The following is a 22,417-nucleotide window of genomic DNA, read 5'->3' on the forward strand; positions in this document are numbered from 1 at the left end:
GAGTACTTGGATATTGTGAGAGGAAGCAAACGTTATAAGGAGAAGGAGAAGGGAAAACAAGGGAAAGCCTTGGAGGCGAAGAAAAGGGGTTCAAACTAACTCTTCAAGCAGAGCTTAGTACCTTATTCAATGAAGACGCTGGTGCCACAGCAGTTGTTCCTGGTAGTTTCCTGCAGACCCACGGTTCCTGGAGCTTCGGTGTGAAGGACTTCTGGAGGGGTCTGCACCACACAGGGATGAGGCCGGCATAAGCGACGGTGAATAAAAGGTGCACTCCTTAAAAACAGGAGAGGCTCTACAGAAGGCTATCCGGACCACTACAGCAGTGTGCAGCAATTTCGACCAAGAAGAGGATCCTCTGGCTGTGGATGATGAGCTGGTTATCCCCACCAGGCTCAAGGGAAGACTACTCCGGACTGGATCTTCTCTGGTCGTCGAAGGGTAGATGGCTCAGGACTGCAACAGGGCTTCACCGGGACGGGGTAGTTGCAGCAGCTGTCTTCTCCGCTTCTCTTCGGTTCCTTGTAGTTCCAGTGGCAACTAACTTCTAGCCCAAGAGACCTGCCTTTTATGCGGAAATCCCCCCATTCATAAACCCTGGCTGTCAATCACACAGCAGGGGGGGTTGTCCAGCCCAGACAACCACCTCAGCCAATCATGGCAAAGTGCGACTTGGGTTTCCTAGGATACCCTGTGCAGGGGGTGACTACACCCCTCCCTCATTCAGCCCACCTAGACACCCAAGCGCCTAGAGGAGGGCTTCTTGGCAGAAGCCCACCAAAAGACAGTGAACAAAGGAGGCAAACCTGGTTTGCCGCACAAAGTAAAAAACAAGAAGGATTTTAACCAAAAGAATTGGCGACTAAACCAGACCGGAGCCAAAAGAAAAAGTATGTGGTCAAGCGGGTTTAAGTTCGAGGCTAATATAATAGCCTAAAACAATACCACGTTTATATAGCATAATCGCGGTAGAAAAGTTAGAGTAGATACCACTGCTACCAGCCAAGTCTAAATGTTAAAACCCGTTCCAGTACTCCATGTAAGATGTGTACTAGATCTGTGGCTAAATGACTAAGTAAAGTTAATGGCAACGTTACCTTTTTCTGGGGGACAGTAGTCAGCCTCAGAAATGGAGTCGGTGGGAAGTCTAAAGACAACCCTATGTCACTGCATTGAAGGTGCAGTGTAACACAAAAGAAGTAGGCTAATGAAGTGGTTTACGGCAGAGTCCACAATCACAAAAACAGCGCAAATACACATGGCAAAACATGTGTAAGAGTGGGGGAAAAGCTCACACTCTTACCTAGTGAAATAAATTAACTCCAGAAGTCCAGCAAAGCTGCTGGGGGGCTCACTAGGTGAGGGAAACTAGCCATAAATTGAGAATTCTCCATAACACTCCCAGATCCCTGAGCAGTGGATCGTCTTCGCTGTGTGATTGACGGCGAGTTCCCTTGACTTTGCTCGGATGAGCCAATCGTCCAGGTAGGGATAGACGTGGATCCCCTGCAGGCACAGCCGCACCGTCACTGGTGCCAGGCACTTCAAGACCCTGGGCGCCAACTTCAATCCTAAGGGAAGGGCCTTGAACTGATAGTGTCGCCCTTGGACCACGAATCGTAGGAACTTTTGATGTCCTTTGAGAATAGAGATGTGGTAGTAGGCATCTTCCAAATCCAGCGACGATAGGAAGTTGGCTTCCTCCAGCTGTTACAGCACGTGCTGGAGGGTGACCATCCGGAATTTCTGGAACTTGATTTGTTTAGACGACGAAGGTCCAGGATGGGTCGCAAACCGGTCTTCTTTCGGGCGAGGAAGTACTGCGAGTACACTCCGGAGCCCTGCAGCCTCTTCAGGACGAGTTCTGTCACGCCCTTTTTCAGCATTACTCGTCCCTCCAGAAGTAGCTGTGGGACGTGGTTTTCCTTCCTGGACACAGGTGGTAGACAGGGACACTTTCTTTGGAACTCCAGAGTGTGCATGTGGGCCAGCACGTCCAGCACCCAACGATCGGTGGCGATTTACTCCACACGCTGACTAATTCGCCAGCCGGCATCCCACCGAGGTGCTTCGGTGGGGGCCGATGCCGTGGCCCGTTCAATCCTGCTTCTCCGAGGCCTTGGCGACAACGTCCTCCGGCATTGCGGCAGCATCTGTAGGACTCCTGCGACGAACGGGCCAATTGGTGGTATAACGAGGAACCGCCACCAAATTTTTCGAAGGCACCTTCAGACTTGCCTCTGGAGGTCCAAAAAGGCGGCCGTCGTTGATGGAGAGAACCCAAGGCCCGGGCCATCTCGGTGTCCGCCTTGATGGTATGCAGCGACTCGTCCACGGCCTTGCCGAACAGGTTGTTCCCGTCGAGGGCATGTCCAGTGCCCTGGTCTGCACGTTTTGACAGAAATCTGTGGCCTTAAGCCAACCGCGTCAGCAAAGGCAAATGCTGTTGCCCATTTGGCGAAAGCCGGTGTAGGCGATGTCCGTGGCCACTGATGGCGTGGTCCGAAGCCACCTCGCCTTCCTGCAGGATTTCAAGAGCTTCCGCCCTCTTGTCTGGGAGTAAACCCAGGAGGAGAGCGATCTTGAACACAGCTCCCTGTCGTAGCGCACCACGATCATGAGGGCGCTGGCCGCTTTGATGGTCGCCGCCGTCGAGATGCCTTGTCTCCCCATGGCGTCCAGCTTCTTCCCCTCGCCATCAGGTGGGGAAGTGGAAGTAGATCCCTGTCGGCCAAGCCGATTTCTTCTTGGCCACTGCAGAGACCACCGAATCTGGGGACGGCTGAGCTCTGAGGCACATCGGGGCAGAATCTGGGACCCGGTACTTCTCATACCGGTGCCTCTTCGCAGGAGAAGTGGATAGGTTCTTGAGTAGCGACAGTCCTTCATCCCAGATGTAGTCTAATAACAGTACTGAGAGGGTGTCTTCCTCTTGGCCTCCCGTCGCTGGTAGAGGAAACCCTCCTTCTGTTCTTCGGGACAAAGTTTGAACAGCTCCGAAGCCCTGGCGATCATGGCGTGGAAAGAGCCAATTTCGTCAGGAGGGGAGGCTCGGGCAGGAGGTGATGGGTGATCCGTCCCGTCATCACCTCTGTCATCCGTCGCAGTCATCGCCGTCTCTGTTCCCGTCTCGTCCCTCGGTTGAGGGGAAGGAGGTGAGGGCTGGAAAGGAGGGGGAGGATGGATTTGCCTCCGCTTGTTCGGTGGGATTCCTGACTGTCCAGGCGCCGCTAGATCGTCCGCTGGGGTTAAGGGCAACCTTGTCATCTTCGTACACAGGGCCTGAATAGCCATCAAGATTGCTCCCGAGTTGTCCTGTGGCATAGGCACCAGTTGCGACGGGATCAACTGCTGGGGAGTAGGATTCTCTGTCTCCTCCACGATCCGCGGCTCCTCGTCAGCTCCACTGTCGCTTTCTACGTCCGCCTCATTGCGATCCCTCCCGAAGGATCAGACTTCCTCAAACTTCTTGTCCAGGATCTTTGGGACGCCAGCCAGCTCATCTTCAGAGGTGATATCTGTGTCCGTTATGTTTACCATGCCCCCCCCCCCCTCTTTCTCCACCTGGGGTTTCACGAGCGTCTTACCGATGGGCTGAAAAGAGGATTCCCTCTGGGGTGGCAGGGAAATTCTAGGCCCGGAAGCAGTCTCCACTGGGATAGCCTCCACAGGCTTCACCAGGGCTGCCACGACTCTTTCGATCGAAGCCTTAGCTGGGTGAATCAGGGACTTCGCGACTTTGGGCGCACCTGAGACCTTCACCTTGGGGGAGGGTTGTTGCCTCGCTCCACCTCGGCTATTGCCGTCTGCATCGACTGGGGCTACTCCTGAAGGTTACCCGGGTTGTCCACTTCCTCTTCAACGAGCCAGAGCGTTGGCTCGTGGTTGATTGAGTCTGACATTGCGCCCTGCCTGGCAGCCAAGGAGCCCAAACCATCGGAGCTCCCAGTGCCCGCAGACTCACGTTGCTTTGGCTTTTGTTGGGCTCCCGTCGCCGGAGCACCCTCAAAGGTCTTAGAAGACCGCTGGGACTTCTCACCTGCTGCTGAGCTCTTACCCTCCAGCCAGTTGGTGAGCCGAACGAGACGATCCTTCAATGTTCGTTCGGACATGTTATTACAAAATGCACAGTCCTTCTCCACGTGCGATTTCTCGTGAAGGCAGTAGAGGCTCTGAGAGTGCTCATCTTCCTTGAAGACATTCTGTAATCTGCATCCAGAGCAGCTGCTCAACAGCTTGGATCCAGGCGTCGTGTTTGCTTTGTCCTGGGCCACGTCCATGTGGGTAGGCCTCAAAGATCTTCCGGAATCCTCCAAGAAGCAACAATTTGACAAAAATTCACCCTTAAGGGGCCTAGAAAATTCCAAAACGGGTCCCCGATCGGAAGTAGAATCGGTGGAGCTTGAGGCTCGACTGACCGGTAAACTCTTCAAAAAAAAATACAATCGCAAAACGCAGTAAAAGCTCGAGAGCTATAGCACGAGCAGTTCCAACACTTGAACGTGTGGTAAAAATCTTAAGATGGCTGCCAGAGGAGGGGCTTAGGTAGAGGGCAGTCAATGGCTGGGGGCAGTATGACCCAGAGACCAATGATTGGTTACTAGTAGATAGACGGTTCAGAAACGAAACAAACTGATTTTTTCTTTACAGAGGATTGCCAACCTGACGGGGAATATTCATGAGCATGTGAATCCATGCCAGACCCCATGCTGCAGAAGTTAAGTAACTTGTTAGTCTGTTTCATAAGCCGGGATCAGCAGTCGAGATGTTCTAGGGAAACAGCAGTCTAATTAGTGCAAACGACAGAAGAGGTTTGGATGAGTAACTCTACAGACTCGGTGTAATTACTTATCACAATGGCGGAAAAGAATGACCCAAGGGACCTCGACCCATGAGGGATCATGGGTATAGGGTACATCACGCCCCTTTTTAAACTTTGAAAATTTCATGTGCAATACACTGCCGCTTCCAATAGATGTCAGCCTATGCAGAGCATGTGATTCTAAGAAGGTCCACTTGATAGCCTCTCGTACTACCATCAAGCATTTATTGAGACTAGACATTGGTTAGCAAAGGAAGCTTTTTTCCTAGCTTGAGAAGACCGTGCATACCCCATACAAGCAGTTGGTCGCAAAAGGAGAGATGACAAACTGGTCCAAATACCAAATACCACCCTTTACGGAGTAGTGCTCAGCAAGGCAGTCTTTAAGCAATACACATTTCATGACTAGGCTTTCATATTGGGCAACCCTGCTTAAACAGAAATTCAAAAATCTGCTGAATAAGAGGAGCCAGGATCTAGAGTATGTGTGGGGGAAAAAAATAGGATGGTGATTAATAGATTTAAATACAAGCTGGCTGATAAGAAATGGGTAGGTACAGTAAGGTCTGGTGTCTATTATAAACTAGGAAGTATTTAACTGTTGGGCAGCTTATCAAGGTCCTTGTGCTGAATTCTTAACCAGGTATGCCCTCTCCCCACATCTAGATTAGTCTCCTTGGCTATGGAGCATTTCCTATTGACAGACTGAAAGATGAGGAAGGACGCCTGGTGTGCATAAGGAACAAGTTACTTACCTGTAACTTTTGTTCTCCAGCATGGGTCTGGCATGGATTCACATGCTCATGAATATTGCCCGTCGTTAGGCTGGGAATCCTCGGTAAAGAAAAAATCAATATCAGTTTCGTTTCTGATCTGTCTTTCATAGTAGTAACCAATCACTGATCTCTGCGTCATACTGACTACAGCCAATGACTGCCCTCTACCTAAGCCCCGCCTCTGGCAGCCATCTTCAGATTTGGTAGCACGTGAAGTGGCAGTATGACCAAGTGAAGAGCCGCAGAGGGGTAGGTGGGAGGATTCGCATGTGAATCCATGCCAGACCCATGCTGGAGAACAGTTACAGGTAAGTAACTTGTTCCTTCTCCAGCATGGGGTCTGGCATGGATTCACATGCTCATGAATAAAGAATACATAGCAGTACACACAGACACAACCACGGGAGGTGGCAAAGGCTCAACATTAAGCATTACATCAAACACAACCTTAAGCAATTCTTACCTCCTCACCAGGCTCACCTTAGGCGAACAGATTGCGCAGCACTGCTTGGCCGACCCTGGACTCCTCCCTGGAATCCCGGTCGATGCAGTAGAATCTCGTGAAGGTGTGCGCCGACCTCCACGTAGCAGACCTGCAGATGTCCAGCAAGGGCACACCAGATAGGAACGCCGTGGTAGCTGCGATCACTCTGGTGGAATGGGCTCTCGGACGGCCAGGCAGCGGTCGGTTTGCCAACCGATGACAGTACATGATACAGCCGGAGAGCCATCTGGAAATGGAAGCCTTTGAGAGAGCCTTCCCCTGATTGACAGGTCCAAAGTGCACAAAAAGTTGTGACGTCTTCCGAAAACACTTTGTGCGGTCCACGTAAAACTTCAGCGCTCTAGCCACATCCAGCGAGTGCAAAGTCCTTTCGGCCGGCGATGAAGGCGACGGGAAGAGAACAGGCAACACCAAGGGTTCGTGGAGGTGGAATTCCAACGGTACCTTGGGCATGAAGGAGGGGTGCGTCCTGAGCACTACCCTCGTGTCGTGAAAAGTCAAGTACGGAGGCTTGCAGGAAAGGGCCTGGATCTCTCCCACTCTTCGTGCGGAGGTGATGGCCACAAGAAACGCTGTTTTCCACGACAAGAACTTCAACGGAGCCGAGTGCAGAGGCTCGAACGGAGGTCCCATGAGCTTGGTCAGCACCACGTTGGGCTCCCACGCCAGGGCCGGAGCCTTCACCGGCGGGAACGATCTGAACAGTCCCTTCATGAACTCTTTCACCAGACGATAAGACCACAAAGACGTCCGCTCCGTGGTTCTGGTGTATCGGGAGATCGCAGCAAGATGAATCTTGATGGACGCGTGCGCCAGTCCAGCCCTGGCCAGCGTCAGAAGGTACGGCAGTACCTGGGGAGCCGTAATCCGTAGAGGGTTAATCCTCTGTGCGTGGCACCAGACAGAGAACCTCTTCCATTTGTGTCCATAGCATTTAAGAGTTGAGGACGCCCTGGCCTTTGCAAGAACCTCTCTGCAGTCGGCCGGTATGTCGTATCCTCCAAACTCTAACGCTGCAGGAGCCAGGCCTGCAAGTTCAGCGACTTCGGGTCGTGATGGAGGATGGCGCCTCCTTCCCTGGCGAGAAGATCCGTGTCCACTGGCAGCTTGATTGACGGGTACGCTGACAAGTCCAGAAGGTCCGGGAACCATATCTGCCTCGGCCACGCAGGTGCGACGAGGATCATCCTGCACCGTGACCTCTTGAGCTGGTTGATGAGCCGGATCAGCAACGGCAATGGAGGCAACGCGTATAGAAACAGGCCCTCCCAGGGGAACGAGAAAGCATCGCCCATGCTCCTCGGCTGGGGAAACCTGCTGGCGAACCTCCGGCACTTGGAGTTCGTCGCCGTCGCGAACAGATCGATCTGGGGTGTGCCCCACCGTCGGAAGAGGCGGTCCACTAGATCCTGTCGTAGTTCCCACTCGTGGCACGAGCGTAGCTCTCTGCTGAGCGAGTCGGCGATGGTGTTTTTTTATCCCTGCCAGGTGAAACGGCACCAGAAACATCCCTTGGGCGACGGCCCAATGCCACAGATCCTGCGCCTCCTTGGACAGGGCTGGGGACCTGGATCCGCCCTGCTTCCTGATGTAGAACATTGTGGTGGTGTTGTCGGTGAAGATCCTCACCACCTTGCCCCTGAGGGACGGGAGAAAGGACCTGAGGGCCCAAAACACTGCACGGAGCTCCAGGACGTTGATATGGAGGGACTTCTCCGTCGGAAGCCAAAGGCCTCTCGCGTGCAGATTTTCGGTGTGCGCTCCCCACCCTTCCAGGGAGGCATCCGTGGTCACGGTCTCCTGGTGGCCGGGGGTCTGGAAGTCCATGCCTGCCGTCAGATGCGCGCGGGTGCCCCACCACCGGATCGCTCGTCGGAAGCTCTCGTCGAGTGTGATCCTCTCCTCGAAGCTGTCATTCCGAGGAGGGACTTGATGGACCCCACCCTGGCCGCGTCCGCGACCAGCATCCGCTGCACCTTGCCCAAGATGGCCCTCGTCCTTTCCTCCGACGGAGAGGCCAGAAGCGACACTGTCGAGCTTTGCTCCCAGAAACAATGCGTCTTGCGCGGGCACCAGGTGGGCCTTGGCGTAGTTTATGGAGAATCCCAGGTCCGTGAGTAGTTGGACGGTCCTTGCCGTGTGCTCCACGGCGAGCTCCTTCGTCTTCGCTCGGATGAGCCAGTCGTCCAGGTAAGGGTAGACGTGGATCCCCTCTCGGCGCAGCTGCGCCGCCACCGGTGCAAGGCACTTGGTGAACACCCTGGGTGCCGACCTCAATCCGAAGGGAAGGGCTCTGAACTGGTAGTGACACCCTTGGACCACGAACCTGAGAAACTTTCGGTGTCCCTTTAGGATGGGAATATGGAAGTAGGCATCCTCCAAATCCAACGACGACAGGAAATCGCCCTCCTCCAGCTGACCCAGGACGTTTTGGAGGGTGACCATCCGGAACTTCTGTGCCTTGATGAATTTGTTCAGTCGTCGTAGGTCCAGGATGGGACGCCATCCTCCCGTCGTCTTCTTCACGAGGAAGTATCTTGAGTAAACTCCGTAGCCCCGAAGCCTCTTTGGGACGAGCTCGATGGCGCCCTTCTTGAGCATCGCCTTTACCTGCAAGAGAAGTTGAGGGATGTGATGTTCTTTCCTGGCCACAGGGGGGACGCGCGGGCACCTCTTTAGAAACTCGAGCGCGTGACCCTGAGCTAGGGCGTCCAGCACCCAACGGTCGGTGGAGATGGACTCCCACACGCTGACGAAGCTCGCCAGCCGGCCTCCCACCGGGGTGCTTCGGTGGGGGCCCGACCCCACGGCCGGTTCAGTCCTACTTGGATGAGGCTTTGCCGCGTTGTCTGGATCCAGCGCGCGTCCAGGAACTCCTGCAACGGGCGCATCCGGAGCCTGCACAGGCGGATGAGGTAAAAGCTTCTTATGACGATGAACGGGCCGCTTGACGGTAGGTGGAAAATCCGCCGCTGGAACCTTTGGAGGCACCCCGTTTGCCTCCGCCGCTCCCAAAGGGCGGCCGTCGTTGCTGGAGAACACCAAGAGCACGGGCCGTCTCCGTGTCAGTCTTGATGGCTTGTAGGGAATCGTCCACTGTTTTCCCAAACAGGTCGTTTCCGTCGAACGGCATGTCCAAGACTCTGGTCTGCACGTCCTGACGGAAGTCAGTAGCCTTGAGCCATCCACGCCGCCTAAGGCACACGCCGTTGCCCAACTGGCAAAATCCAGTGTTGGCGATGTCCGTCGCAATCGTAATGGCGTGGTCCGACACCACCTCTCCTTCCTGCAAGATCTCTAGGGCTTCCGCCCTCTTGTCTGGTAGGAAGTCCAGCAGGGGGGCCAGTTTGAACCACAACTCCCTGTCGTAGCGGGCTACGATAGCCAAGGCGTTGGCCGCCTTAATCGTCGTCGCTGCAGACGAGATGACTCTGCGTCCCATCGTGTCCAATTTCTTTCCCTCGCCGTCCGGCGGGGAGTTCGACGTAGATGCCGTGCTCCCCCACCCCGCTTTCTTCCTGGCCGCCGCGGAGACGACCGAGTCCGCCGTCGGCTGTGCCCGAAGGCACAAGGGGGCCGCGTCCGGGACCCGGTACTTCTTCTCGTACCGATCCCTTCTAGCCGGCGTCGGGGATGGGTTCTTGAGGAGGGCAAGGCCCTCATCCCAAATATTGTCCAGTAGAGGTACAGAGAGGACCGTCTTCCTCTTGGCCTTGCGCCGTTGATAAAGGAAGCCTTCCTTCTCTTCCAGGCAGAGCTGGAAAAGCTCGGATGCCCTGGCGATCATGGAGTGAAACGATCCAATCTCGTCGGGCGGGGAAGCCCGGGTGGGAGGTGACGACGGGAGATCCTCGTCGTAAACCTCATCGTCTGTACCCGTCGCGGCCGTGTCAGTCCCCGTATCATCCCCACGTTCGTGGACGGGGAGGAGGGCTGAACAGGGCGCGATGGCTGAAAAGGAGGTGGAGGATGAATCATCCTTCTCTTAGGGGAGGGCTCCCAGAAGGGCCTGGCTCCAGGTCCCCCGTCGGGAGCGGTTCCTCCGCTGGTGGTAACGGCAGTCTCGTCCTTCCGAGCATAAGGACTGTATAGCCAACAAAATGGCCGCCGAGTTGTCTTGCGGCACTGGTTGAGTGGAGTCTGACGGGCGGTCAGGAGCCCCGTCTGCACCCTAGACGTTCTCGTCGTCTCCTACGTCGGGGTTCCTCCCGACTGGTTGGTCTTCCACGCCAACGCCGTGGCTTAAGACTTTGATCAGCTCTTCCTCAGAGGTTGAGGCCGAATTCACGACAACCTCCTGCCCCCCCCTTTTTCTTCTCCGGAGGTTTCATGGGGGTCCTTTCGATGGGCATGAAAGAGGAATCCCTCCGCGGTGGCAGGGAGACTGAGCCCCGAGGTCGCCACCACTGGTGTAGCCTCCACAGGCTGAACCAGGGCCGCCGCGACTGTCTCGATAGAGGCCTTGGCCGGATGGATTAAGACTTTCACCACCTTAGGTGCACTCACCGCCTTCTCCTTGGGGGGAGGGTCACCGCCTCGCTCCCCCTCCGATCGGGCCTTCGAGCTCGACCGGGGTCTCTCCAGGAGCTTCGCCGGGTGCTCGGCCTTCCTCTTACCCGAGCCAGAGCATTGGCTTGTGGTTGATGACGCCAGGGGAGGATGCGCCCTACCTGGCGCCCGTAGAGCCCGACCGTTCGGCGCTCCCGGTGCCAGCGGACTCGCGGTGCTTGGCCTTCTGTTGGACCCCCGTCGCCGGGGCGTCCTCAAAGGTCTTAGAAGACCGCTCGGACTACTACTTCTTCTCGCCTGACGGGCTCTTCCCTTCCAGCCAGTTGGCGAGACGTTGATGGCGGTCATTCATGGTCCGCTCCGACATATTGCCGCAAAAAGCACAGTCCTTCTCCACGTGCGTCTTGTCCTCATGTAAGCAGTAAAGACAAAGGGAGTGTTCGTCCTCCTTAAAGACATTCTGAAGCTGGCATCCAGGGCAGACCCTGAACAGCTTTCCGGGCGTCGAGCTTCTCTTCTCCTGGGCCATGTCCGAGATGGGCCTGAAAAACTTCTGGAGTCCTCCAAAAGCGTGGCTCGACGAAATCTTCACCCTTGAGGGGCGTAGACTAATCCGACACGGGTCCCCGTTGATCGGATGAAGAAACGGTGGAGCTTGAGGCTCTTTTGACCGAAAAAGAAATTTATTTGAGAAAAAACATGAAAAAATAGCACTAACGCTTGAGAGCAATAGCACGAGGATCCCAACACTTGAACGTGCGGTAAAAATATGAAGATGGCTGCCAGAGGCGGGGCTTAGGTAGAGGGCAGTTATTGGCTGTGGTCAGTATGACGCAGAGATCAGTGATTGGTTACTACTACGAAAGACAGATCAGAAACAAAACTGATACTGATTTTTTCTTTACCGAGGATTCCCAGCCTGACGACGGGGAATATTCATGAGCATGTGAATCCATGCCAGACCCCATGCTGGAGAACTAATCAGACTTCACGGATGCTAAATGGAAGCTGGGAAGCATAGTAGAAAAGCAGATTTACATTTTAAGTTTGAAACATGTTCAGCAGCAAATAGCTTTGAGGATGGATCTGTCACCTAGATCTGACTATGAATAGTCAATTTTGGAAATGTAGCAAGTGCCTGGATAAGATATTTGCTCTGGGACTACCCAAACCTCACAGTTTGGGATATGTGTGAAGGAGACTAGATTTGGAAACGAGAAATGGTTCCATTCCATATTCAGAAACCGCAGGCTACTTTGTAGTGTTTGCTTCATCGGGGCAACGAGTTTCCAAAAGATATCCAATGCCTTTACAAATGGAAGGCAAAACAGAGGGCCGAGACGCAGACTGAGGCTTTATTGTTCTTAACTAGATTAGAGAAGTTACAGTTTAGGAGAAGAAATGACCTACATGTAAAGGATAGCATCTAGGGGCTGCCGTAGAAATGTAAAAAAGAAATCCTAATAGTGCACTGGGTAGTCCGCTAACCTACGCAACGAGCCTTTAATGTTGGGGCATTCCTACTGTTGTCCTTCCCCTTCTGCACAGCCCCACCCCATATGGAGTGTTTACTTTTTGTGGTCACCTAATGGGTAAGGTTTTTCTGGCATTCACAAATGTATTGGTTTGCAATGTAGTGATTGCCTTTCTTTCCTCTGAATCTTTTCTGTTTGTTTTGGTAAATTGAAACTTCATCTCGAAATGAAGTTTATTGAACACCATTTCCTCCTTTTTTTGGATTGTCTCAATTTAAAAAGGTACATACAAATAGTCTAGTAGCTATTAACACTTACGCAACCCCATGTGGTGCATCAGCTTGCACGTAGACTTCAAAGGTGACCTTGTCATCTTCAATGAATCCTTTCTCTGGATCAGTAACTTCCTAAAAAATTACAAGGAGTTACAAATGTGAATACAACATTCAGATAGGTACATGTAAAATAAGATGACCACTGTTTACGTAAATTTAAGAATGCATAGATTCATCTTATTAAATTGCTTTTAGGACATGAACAGCAAGTTATTTTATCAGGCGTAGAAAAACGATAGTTTTCTATAAGACTACAATGGAGCATCAACATGCTCACTATCTTAGTTAATCCTCAGCTATGTCCCAACACGGAAAGAAAAACGAGAGCTACCAAAGGCAAATTGTAATGAGACCCTTAATGCACTCAAATACCCCAGACCACCTTTATCATTGAACTACGTACTGAAATTGCTTTAAATAATTCCACGCTTGTGTTGATCATTGCATTTTAGCCACCAGAAGCTCCTGTGTGACTTCTTTGATCAGCCTCTGCCTTTTACAAAGACTCCCGATTAACACTTGCAGACCCGGTAATCGAACCTGTGCTGTTGGGGATACCACTTCTCCTTCCAATCTGAATACCTTCGGGCAAACCGGCATCCCAACTGCACCTCTCGATCCAAACTAATACCCTCCCTCACATTGCACTAGGCACCTCGAAAACCTGCTGTAACACCACCACTGACTCTTGCATGCAGATTCCTACGAAACAAGAACTAATTTCTCCAAATCCACCGGTATCATTTGTGGCTGTCAGGCCTGGTGGAAACCTCACAACAGGGCTTTCTGCCCACCATAGCCTGCCCTGCTACTTTGTCCCTCTGCATGGCCGGAAAAATGCTGAAAGGTTAGTCTTATGATAAATCAGACTAATATTTCTTCCCAAATTCCTTCTTTACCAGAACCAGTCCACTCATTTTGAGAACTTGCTACTGAACTCTGTACCCATCGCCCCCCTCCTCACTTTCCTCATCATTTATCATATCCTCGCAGACATGGATAGACTTTGAGACTTCATGCTTCAGACACTATTGCTATATTTGAGAAATGTTAACCGAAATATCTAAAGTACACCTACTTTAATCACTTCTCTGAACATCAACTGCTCACAAAGACCAAGACACCCACAAATGGGAATTCCATGAATTTAATTCAAAAGAAAAGACATTAAAAGATAAATTAAACTCAAGACAAATCTATACTACTTAGATATGCGACGAGAGTAGCTCCTCAGCTTCAATCCATATACGATAAGCTGCTGCAGTACCAACCAATGCCTTGGCAGAAAATACTTGTGCCCACAATTCATCAGCATGCAAATGTGATAGGTTATAGAAGTTGGTTTTTAAACTAACATGTAATGTTATCATAATTTTGGGCAAAGAGTTATAACAAGTCATGAGGTTTCAAGTTCTGTCTGACAAAGGCACCAGATTTTTAATTTCTGCTGAATGTTTTACCAAGCACCACTGTGGAAAAAAATGGGAAGCACATTGCAGGCACAATGAAATCTGAGTTGTGAGTCATTAACTTTAGTGATGTAACAAAAAGATGTACGCTAAAAGAAGACCTGCAATACATACTCTACTTTTATTTTTTAGTAGATAGGATTTCCAAGTGAGAAATGACACCCCATTCCAGGGGCTTTAGATTTCCTTCCTTTATAAAAGCACCTTGATTAGTAGTTGCTGGAAAAGAACCCATGTCTGCATGAAATTTCTAACACACTCACTAAATATCTTTGTAGTTATTGATTTTTTTTTATCATAACAAATGCACCCAAGTACTATAGGCTACCCTACCTTCTCCACCGACTTGGACTACGTTCCCCCAAGGGTCTTCAACCCACAGTGATTTGAAATCTTACCAATGATATACAAGGCGCTATACAAATGCACCATAACATTTGAAAATAAACTGAGTAGGGACAGGTCATTGTTTGGCTCATATAGAGTTTTGACATAAGTTACTACGAGCAATCTTCCACTAAGTATGCAAGTGAGTGAGTCCTAACTCAATGCAAATTGCTTCCACAGGGACAGGCACACGAAGAACAAGTACAGGGCACCACAGTTTGATATTTATTTGATTTAGTCAAACTTGTTTCTCAAGGAAGCTTTTAATTCCATAAAGTATGCTGAGATTAAACTAGTCTTATAAATCTTCAAAATGCATTCAATTGCATGGAGAAGCATCCCTTGGAAGCTATATAGCTCTTTATTGCTCTGAATGTAGAAAGGGAATTCGATACCTTGTTTTCCAAATAGGCCTTACTAGGGTTATTATAAAGGGGGACACCAAGATACCCAAGAATTAACTTCTATTGGCACATTTATTTTCCAAGCAACGTTCATGGCACACTTCTTTCTAGGATCAATAAACACAGGTTTTTCCCCCAATTCAATTTAACATGCTCTTTAGAGGACTGGGATAAGAGACCTATAGTTACATCTGATGGTGACGGAAGTGTCTCGATGTATTTGTTATTGAAGTAAATCAGGATCATCTCACCACTTTTCCAATTTCCACCAGAGTCTAGCGCAAATCAAACGCAAATGTGCCCATGTAATCATTGAAACTGATATAACCTTGCATCCACAGTGGCTAGAGTTGATCGAATGAGACACCATTATGACCAGATCTTGGGCAACGTGCCCACACCTTTACCGAATCCAGTCAGTTTGCTATTAGGTGGTTGTCTATGGTCCAGGTGTTCAATTTTGTTAATAGATTGCAAATAAATCTTTCAAGATAAATCAATCACGGCTAGCAGCCTATAATCTACTGATTCTATTGCGTTCACCTTCTTATGGACCAGGTTTAAGATGGATTTTTTTTCCAGCTTGCCGGTATGCAGCCTTTTTCGTCCACGTTAACGAAAACCTTCTGCAACAGGGTGATCCAGAAAAAAAAATTATACCATTTCTTTTTTTGAATGACGGCTTTGGCGATGTAATCCGGCCCTGGACTGTTTAATTCTGCATATAATCTCCAATATACCCTCTATTACTATTGTACTCCATTAAGTTGCATGAGTAGCCCTGCAACTTATGCACACATTCAGTAGGCAATATATTGTTCCTGTAGTGGCCACCGTTTTGGATTCAGAAGTGGGATTAATTTCCTTCGCACCCATCAGATGTTTCTGGTACAGGTTCCAAAACATTCCAATGAAGGGCTCCAACTACAAATTGCCATTGTACATTATGTATGGAGTGCCCATGTGTGGTTAACCCGTTCCTATAAGTAATTATATCGAAAGGAGTCCTCAGAAAATTTGAGCAATTGCTCTTGATCCCTCCAATAGTCTTTGAGTGCTAATTTCTTGTACACGTCAGCATCATAGGAGATAAAGTTGTCAGTTTTAGGGATATGACATGCATAACTTACCAGAAAAGCATTTTATGATTTTATCTGCTTAGATTCACATGCTGTGCATATAGTCCGACAACCAGTGGTAACCGCAGACTACTGCATCTTGTCTTTCGAGAATCGAAAGCAGACGTCGACATGGGCGTGCCTGAAACACCATCCCTACATGAAGAGTCGTGTACCCAAAATCCCTCACACGTCGAGGTCCCTCAGATTGTATTTTTAATGCTGTGAGGGAGCCTTATGACAATCGTGAGTAGAGAAGAGAGAAAGTAATAAGACTTCTATGTTCCTTCCATCCGAGCAGGGAAGGAAGGGTGGACGCATGTGAATCTAAGCAGATACAATCCTCAGAAATGCTTTTACGGTAAGTAATGCATGTCTTCTGATGCTTGTTAATCTGCTTAGAATCACATGCTGTGCATAGACTAGCGAGCAGTTGGAGGTGGGTTGTGAGAAGGAACAGTAGTGAAAAGATGTCTTGGTACTTCTTGTCCATCCTGTGAATCAGACCTAGAATGTGTGTCTAGGCAATAGTGTTTTGTAAAGGTGTGTACAGAACTCCAGGTTGCCGCTTTGCAAATGGACTAAGGGAACATTTGCAATGAATGCTATGGAAGCCCCAGTGCCTCGAGTAGAATGCGCTCTAGGCTTGAAGGGCAGTTCTCTCTTAGCAAGAGAAACAGAGTGATGCATTGGACAATCCATCTAGATATAGTGGATTTAGAAACTATTTCCTTCTCTTCCTGCCGCCACCGAGACAAAGAATGGATTCGTTTTTCTCATTGATTTAGTTCTTTCCATATAAAACATGACCGCTCTGCGCACATCAAGTGTGTGCAGGCTTTTTTCTCCCAAGTTTGATGGTTTTTGAAAAAACGTTGGTAGTTCTATAGACTGGTTGGCACGGAATTTTTAAATGAATTACGGTGCAAACCTAGGGTGCGTGCGTACAACTACTTTATCTTTGTGAACTGTTACAAAGGGATCTAGTATAGAGAGCGCTAATGGGGGACACCAATATCATGGTGACTGGCTCCTGGTGCATCTTGTGCACACTCTTTTTGAGCAGGAGTGGGGGGGTTGGGGCGAGGGGAGGAGCGTAAGGGAATAGTTTCTTACCTGTAACTCCATTTCTCCAGCATTGGTATCTTTCATGGATTCACATGCTTAGAATATTCCCCGTCTTCAGACTGGGACCCCTCGGTACACATATACAGCCTTTTCCTATAGGAAAACTTCCGACACTTTTGTGTCCTATCTACGTCCTTTTAGGACTCGCCTATGCATGCTCCGTAGGCCGTCCCAGTATAAGAGGCCCGCCCCCGCGGCTCCCCTTCAGATTTCGGCCCCTCCAAAGTAGGAAGGGTTAAACTTATCAATCAAATACATGCATTCCGGGGAAGTTGGCAGGCGCATGTGAATCCATGAAAGATACCAATGCTGGAGAAATGGAGTTACAGGTAAGAAACTATTCCCTTCTCCAGCATTGGATCTTTCATGGATTCAAATGCTTAGAATAGATTGTATAGCAGTAACACTTGAGACGGCGGTGAGAATGTAATGTAATATAGCCTCCCCATACTACACAATGCATATGTACAGTAGGAATAAGTTAACTCATAACCTTACCCACAGAAAGTATACTGTCATCAAAAAGGTAGAAAACATTCTCCACAGCGTGGCGCTTACCTTACTGAAACAGATGGCGCAGGACAGCTCTTCCCATCTGCACCTCGTCCGCATGCTGCCTGGCAAGGCAGTAGTGGCGGGTAAAAGTGTGGGGCACCGACCATGCCGCAGCTTGGCATATGTCCGTCAGCGGAATTCCTGCCCATAAAGCTGCTGAGGAGGACATTGATCTTGTAGAATGGGCTCTAGGATGCTTGTAGTGGCCTTCCGGCCTTGGAGTGACAAAACGCAATCGTCGATGAGACCCATCGAGCCAATCCCTGTTTAGAGATTGCTTTTCCTCTCGTCGACGGACCATATGCGATGAACAGTTGTCGAGTAGACCCGAGTTCCTGTGTGCGATGTAGGTAAAATTTCAGAGCCCTCTTAACGTCCAGGGTATGAAGAGCTTTTTCTGCTGTCGATGATGGTGTGGCGAAGAAAGAAGGGAGAACAATGGACGAGTGTTTGTGATACACTGTCGGACCTTTAGGGACGAACGTAGGATTAGTTGCCAGGACCACTTTGTCCTTAAAGAATCTTAGGTATGGCGGGTCTACGACCAGTCCTTTCAGTTCCGAGATTCTCCTAGCTGATGTGATAGCAATCAAGAATGCCAACTTCGGCAGGATCTACGCAACCTCTCCGCCAGGGTGGGCGAGGCGGAACAAAGGGTGTCACAGAAGACACCGTCCATTGCCTGGAACACCTCGCCGCAATTGCTCAGAAAGTCTCCCAACTGGAATACCGCGCTGAGGACAATGAGGGGAGAGCGCGGCGCAATAACCTGAGGATCCTCGGAATACCGGAGAAAGAGGAGGGCCCCTGTGCCGAACTGTTCCTGGAGGACTGGCTGACCCACGTCTTTGCTCCTAAAAAGCTATCCAAATTTTTCTCCATAGAAAGAGCACACAGGGTGCCCACTGGCCCACCTACCCCTGGAGCCCCACCCAGAAATATGATCGCAAGGCTGCTCAATTACCGGGACCGCGATACAATCCTGCAAATGGCCAGGGCCTCCGGCCCGATCACCTACAATGGATATAAGGTTGGATTCTATCCCGATTACACCAAGGAAGTTCAAAAGGCCTGCCAGTCATTCGACTCGGTTAAGAAGAAACTCCAGTCATTATCAGTCAAATACGCCCTGTTCTTCCCGGCACTACTCAAAGTCTACTACGAGGGCACCACCTACCTCTTCCACAACCCCAGGCAGGCATGGGACTGGCTTGAAACTCAAATCCTCTCGGGCCCTGGAGCGGGGCGCACACGACTGGGCCCGCCCATACAAAAACCCCGGCCCGAGCGGCCCTCGCCCCCTCGATCCCCGACTAATGCAGGTGACGGCACGGCTGGAAACCCTACAGAGAAGGGATAAACTCTACGCAATGTGGGGACGATTCTGCAACACATTAATATGGGAACGCTCACTTAGCGGCTGCCACACCTAGTGCGTTGCAAGCGCTATCGCAGTCCGGGCGACCCCGAGGAAGTTCAATAAGTTATCAGTTAGATGTTTGGGCGACAGGTGCTCCCAGTGGGGTGGGGGGGGGGGGGGTGGAGTACAGGGGTGGGGGCGTTTTAGGCATATAAGGAATCCGAATTATGGATCGAGAAGGCATGACACCGACAGGCACTGGCGAGGGGGGTGCGCACCGCCTCCGGGCCAAACGGCTAATAACACTACTGCTCTCCAAGTGACTGGCGGGTCGTCATGGAGCGACCCACTGGCGTCTCCTCTGCGGAAGCACCCCTGCGCTCCCTTGAACACTATGCACCTGCCATTGATCCGTCCAGACGAGCCACGGCACCCACGCAGATAAGATGACCTCCAACAAGATTTCCTTACTGTCCTGGAATGTTAATGGACTGGGCTCCTGCATAAAGCGAAGGCTGGTGCTCCAATATCTTAATCGCTACTCGCCGGACATAGCTCTTTTAAACGAAACACACCTGATCGGTACGAACTCCAATTTTTTCAAAAGGTCCAACTACCCACACACCTACCAGGCCGGATTCACGAAAGACGCCAGGGGCACGATGATCCTCGTTCACAAACGCGTCCCCCTACAGGTTAGGAAGGTCAGAGCTGACCACCGGGGCCGTTGTGTTGCTGCTCGCCGATGTCTGGGGCGAAAAATGGGGCCTCGCAGCAATTTATGCCCCCCCCCACGCTCACGAAGGAACTACTGTCTGAACTGCGGCATGTCCTCCTGGAGGAAGAGGCCGATCTGTGGGTGATAGGAGGGGACTTTAACAAGGTCATGGACACTGATCTCGATAGATCTCATAGGAGATCCGGAGGCCGCCCAGCCTCTACGCCACTCGCCTTGATCGCCAAAGCCCTGGGAATGACGGTGACATGGCGTTCACTCCATGTCGACGAGGCCGGTTTTTCATTCTTCTCTGGCGCGCACAAATCGTTCTCCAGGATCGATTATGCCTTCATTCCCAGTAGCATAAACCACAGACTCCTGGCGGCTGAGTTCCTCGCAAGGGGCGTTTCAGACCACTCTCCACTCCTCTTAACCCTAAAGAGCGCCTGCCCAGGTCCGGATCGCAACTGGCGTCTGAACACATACCATCTGCGGCTCCCCGAGATAGCGGAGGAACTGGAAAAAAAGACAACAGTTTTTTGACCTCAATGAGGGCTGAGTGGATTGCCCGATCGTGATTTTGGGAGGCATATAAGACAGTTCTTCGGGGAGAAGCTCTCTCGGCGGTTTCTGCCCACCAAAGAAGACCAGCCCAGAAGATCAGAGAGGCAGAGGCATATGTCCTGGAGTGTGAAAGACAGACCCTGGAGCGCAACGACCGAGAGACGAAGGATGCCCTGACCACGGCACAAGATGCCCTCAGTAACCTAGCTCTGGACACAGCACGAACTGCCCACAAGCTAGTCCGGAGTCAAATTTATGAACGGGGCGACAAAGCAAATAAGACACTGGCCTGGCTGGAGAGGCGGCAACAAAACAGGGGACATGTGCGCGCCATCAAGTCACCGGATGGCACACTACTCACGGACGACCCTGACATTGTCGAAGCATTTGCCGCCTACTATGAGAAGCTCTATACCCCACCCGCCGAGAGCTCGCCGGCCGCACCCTCCCCATTACCTCGACCGGATCGAGATCCCGAAACTCTCACGACGCCAGTCGGAACTCCTGAACGCAGAACTCACAGAGACCGAGGTGCAAGAGGCGCTAACACAGCTCCAACCCGGGAAAACCCCGGGCCCCAACGGCTTCCCCACAGAAACATGGAAATACCTCGGAGGTGGGCTATCGACCCATATGCACCGCATGTTCCTACGTAGCAAAGAACTCAGGGCGCTCCCCCCGGACCTCAGGAAGGCATGCATCATCGTTATACATAAACCTGGGAAACCGGGAATCCGGAGGAATGTGCCTCCTATCGCCTCATCTCATTAATTAATGGAGAAGCCAAGGTCCTCGCCAGAGCACTCGCCAACAGGCTCCTGAAAGTAATAGAGACCCTTATTCATCCGGACCAGTGTGGATTTATGTCCAACAAGTCCACTCGTATGAACCTACGCAGGGTCCAACTGGCGCTGTGCAGAGCCAAAGAGATACCGGTCCCACTAGCCCTCCTGGCGGTGGACTTTGAAAAGGCATTTGACTCGGTGGGGTGGGACGCTCTGTGGGCGATCATGGACCGGATGAACCTGGGACACACATTCATATCATGGGTCAGGCTGCTCTATGCATTCCCGGAGGCCACGGTAAGGGTAAACGGCAGATCCTCTAAATCATTCCGCCTGGGTAGGGGTACAAGACAGAGGTGCCCGCTGTCTCCGCTTCTCTTCCTCCTGGCTATCGAACCACTTGCTATTGAGCTCAGAGCTAACACCAACTGGACCGGGTTCGCCTGGCCGGGGGGGGGGGTGAAGACCGCCTTTCGCTATATGCGAACAACCTCCTCGTCTATCTTAGTAACCCATGCATCTCATGCCCTATTGTTTCCCACATCCTTAGGGAATATCAGAACTTTACGGGTCTGAAAGTGAATGAAACCAAAACTATTTATTTCCCAGTCCAAGGTGGTGATTCCCCGATCCCCGAGTCCTGCCCATACCACATCTCTATCAGGGAATTTACATATTTAGGCATACGACTCGACCCGACACTTGAAAGGTTCCCCCAACTGAACCTACAACCTGTGCTTGAGCGGTTCAACAGAGACGCTTCCCACTGGCAATCACTCCCCCTGTCGCTGTTGGGTAGAGCCGCACTATTTAAGATGGTGACCCTCCCCAGACTCCTCCACGTCCTCCAGAACGCCCCATTCACCATCTCCAAGGAAATCTTTGCACTTATCGATAGGAATCTCCGCACACTATTATAGGGAGGGAAGCAATCCAGAATTGCCCTTGATACTCTCCAAAGATCGGTCTGGGAGGGGGGTATCGGCTTGCCCTGCATACGTACATATTACCTTGCAACACAGATCGGTGTGGTAAACGATTGGATGCATGCAGACCCCACACTACCGCACATCCGTATCGAGCTGGAGACTATGGCCCCGCTATCCCCACTCCAGACATTGTATGCCACCCACAACCGTCTCCCGAGGCTTCCCAAGACGATTCACCACGTCCACCGAGCTTGGCGAGAGGCACACGAACTGGTCGGCTGGAAGGGAATCCCAACACTGTCCCAACCTATATGGCACAACGCACTCCTCCCAGAAGTAGTGAAAATGGGTGCTTTCGCTCACTGGCACGCAAAAGGGATACACACACTGGCACATGTAATACAGGTGGGGGCGCCTCCTAGACTTCGAGACTATGCAAGTGCAGTTTGGTCTGACGCCCATGGACCTGTTTCGACATGCGCAGCTGGCCCACGCCATCCACACCCAATTACCAGACACGACAGACATACCCCCATGCTCTCCCATTGAGACCAATAACCTCCCCCCAGGCATCCCTT

At 51.2% G+C, this 22,417-nt stretch overlaps 1 protein-coding gene across 4 annotated transcripts in view; it reads right to left on the reverse strand.

Moving 5' to 3' along the window:
• USP7 (ubiquitin specific peptidase 7) overlaps window positions 1-22,417 on the reverse strand; it is a 2,259,762-nt gene that overhangs the window by 1,844,915 nt on the left and 392,430 nt on the right. For all 4 annotated transcript variants that reach the window (XM_069647850.1, XM_069647849.1, XM_069647847.1 and 1 more), the window contains exon 5: window positions 12,406-12,494. In XM_069647850.1, coding sequence (XP_069503951.1) covers window positions 12,406-12,494 — 89 coding nt within the window. The remainder of the gene's footprint in view (window positions 1-12,405; window positions 12,495-22,417) is intronic.

The sequence above is a fragment of the Ambystoma mexicanum genome, chromosome 2q (genome assembly GCF_040938575.1).
Source record: "Ambystoma mexicanum isolate Mex_15411 chromosome 2q, UKY_AmexF1_1, whole genome shotgun sequence".
Classification (NCBI taxonomy): domain Eukaryota; kingdom Metazoa; phylum Chordata; class Amphibia; order Caudata; family Ambystomatidae; genus Ambystoma; species Ambystoma mexicanum.